The sequence below is a fragment of the Morone saxatilis genome, unplaced genomic scaffold, assembly GCF_004916995.1.
Source record: "Morone saxatilis isolate NCDOM2014 unplaced genomic scaffold, NCSU_SB_2.0 Contig17, whole genome shotgun sequence".
Classification (NCBI taxonomy): Eukaryota; Metazoa; Chordata; class Actinopteri; family Moronidae; genus Morone; species Morone saxatilis.
The window spans coordinates 25,974,719-25,976,523 of NW_023339729.1; the positions used below are offsets into that span (position 1 = coordinate 25,974,719).

At 45.0% G+C, this 1,805-nt stretch overlaps 1 protein-coding gene across 1 annotated transcript in view; it reads left to right on the plus strand.

The window, feature by feature from the left end:
- The window catches only part of dzank1 (double zinc ribbon and ankyrin repeat domains 1), a gene marked incomplete at its 5' end in the record, with an annotated part of 2,397 nt that extends 847 nt beyond the window's left edge, over positions 1-1,550 (plus strand). The window contains 5 exon segments of the mRNA XM_035659698.1: positions 324-385; positions 458-535; positions 626-753; positions 1,024-1,098; positions 1,186-1,550. Coding sequence (XP_035515591.1) covers positions 324-385; positions 458-535; positions 626-753; positions 1,024-1,098; positions 1,186-1,348 — 506 coding nt within the window.
- Between the last annotated feature and the right edge of the window lie 255 nt (positions 1,551-1,805).

Consider the following 1,805-nt stretch of genomic DNA (forward strand, 5'->3'; position numbering starts at 1 on the left):
CCCTGTGTATGTGACCTCTGCTCTGTGTATGTGACCTCTGCCCTGTGTATGTGACCTGTAATCCTGCTAATAATCCCTATTTTCTTTTACTAAATTTATCTTAGATTTAGGTTTAATTTTGGTGAGCTAATGTCAGGAAAATGCTAGCTTACTAGCTACACATATAGTCACATCTATATTTGCATCTGCACCACTGGACACACTGTGCCAGCACTTCTTTAAGGCTGCTGATTGGTCCGCTACCACTGTAGGTTAGACACAAACATAGACTGACGCCTCATGAGTTCTCACAGTTTATTGATGACGTATTATTTGTCTGACAGGAAGTGATCAGTCCACAGGTGTGATGAAACCTCCCAAACCAAACCCGACACCCAAACCTCCGGTAAGGATTGAACCTGATTACAAAGTGTAGTTCACTGTTCTGCTGGTGCCTGATTGGTCCTCCTGGTTCCAGGTGAAGGACGTTCAGCTGCTGAAGGAGCTCGGTCCGGGTCAGGGTGAGATCAGCATCATCCAGCAGCTCTTGGATCAGGTACGAACCTCTGCAGCCAATCAGCTGCCTCGTCTGGATCCTGACGTAGCTAATGCTGATCGGTCTATTTGTTTCCTCATCAACCACCAGGGGGCGGATCCTTCCTGCTGCGGCAGCGATGGCAGACACGCACTGGCGGTCGCCGTGGTGAACGGGCACCATGATGTACTTCCTGTTTTAGTGCAGCGTGGAGCCGACGTGGACCAGCAGTCGGGACAGTAAGACGAGATTATAACGAGAACGTTCTGACTGTTTGGATGTGAGAGACCCTCTAGTGGCAGAAATTACAAACAAATTAATATTCGTTCTTATTTTAACAGGATCAGTTTCTACAAACTCAGGTTGTCACCTGATCACTGTTACCATGACAACGGTCACCTGTTTGATATATAAGATATATATTAAACTCCAGGGAGATATAATATAATATAATGTAATGTAATATACATTATTATGGTTTAACATGATGAAGTTGAACTCCTCCTCAGGATGAAGAACTCTGCTCTGCATGAAGCTGCAGTTTTGGGCTCTGAAGGTCTGCAGTCCGCTAAAGTCCTGCTCAGGTACGACACACCTGTACCAACACACACACACACACACACACAAAAGACCTCCTGATATCACTATGACATCATCACATGTACTTTCAGCCTGAAGGCCGGCGTGCGGCGGAGGAACGCCAGCGGTCTGACGGCGTACGACTTGGCGGTGAACTCCGGCTGCAACGACATGGCGTCTCTGCTGGCTGCTCAGACCGGACTGGACTTACTGGGAAAACTGGGAAAACCCAAACTGAACCTGGACGTGTTCTGACTGGATGCTCTGTAGCACAGGATGTACCGACTCATTGATCGGAAACTGATCGGAAACAGCTTGTTTGATTTGTTACTAAATAAATAAACAGCGTCTGATGTTTTTTTAAATGATTATTAATTTCCTGTAAGACTGTTGACCTAAATAAACTGGCTTTCAGCTTCATCTCATGGTCTTCATCAGCCAAACACACTCATCACGTTTGTTTTCTAGTTTATTTGTTGTTTCATATTATTACAGAGAGCAGTGGACAGCTGTTACAGATCAATACTTAATCAATACTCAACCTCCCCAAAAACATTTAAAAGAGACCGAAAATACAACTTCATACACAGAACCTCGTTAATCAATATGAGGTTTCTGCCTGTTAAAGGCAGTTTTTCCTTGCCCCTGTCTCCAAGGTCTTGCTCATGGTGGTACTGTTGGGTCTCTGTAAATGTTAAAAGGAGTTCGGTCT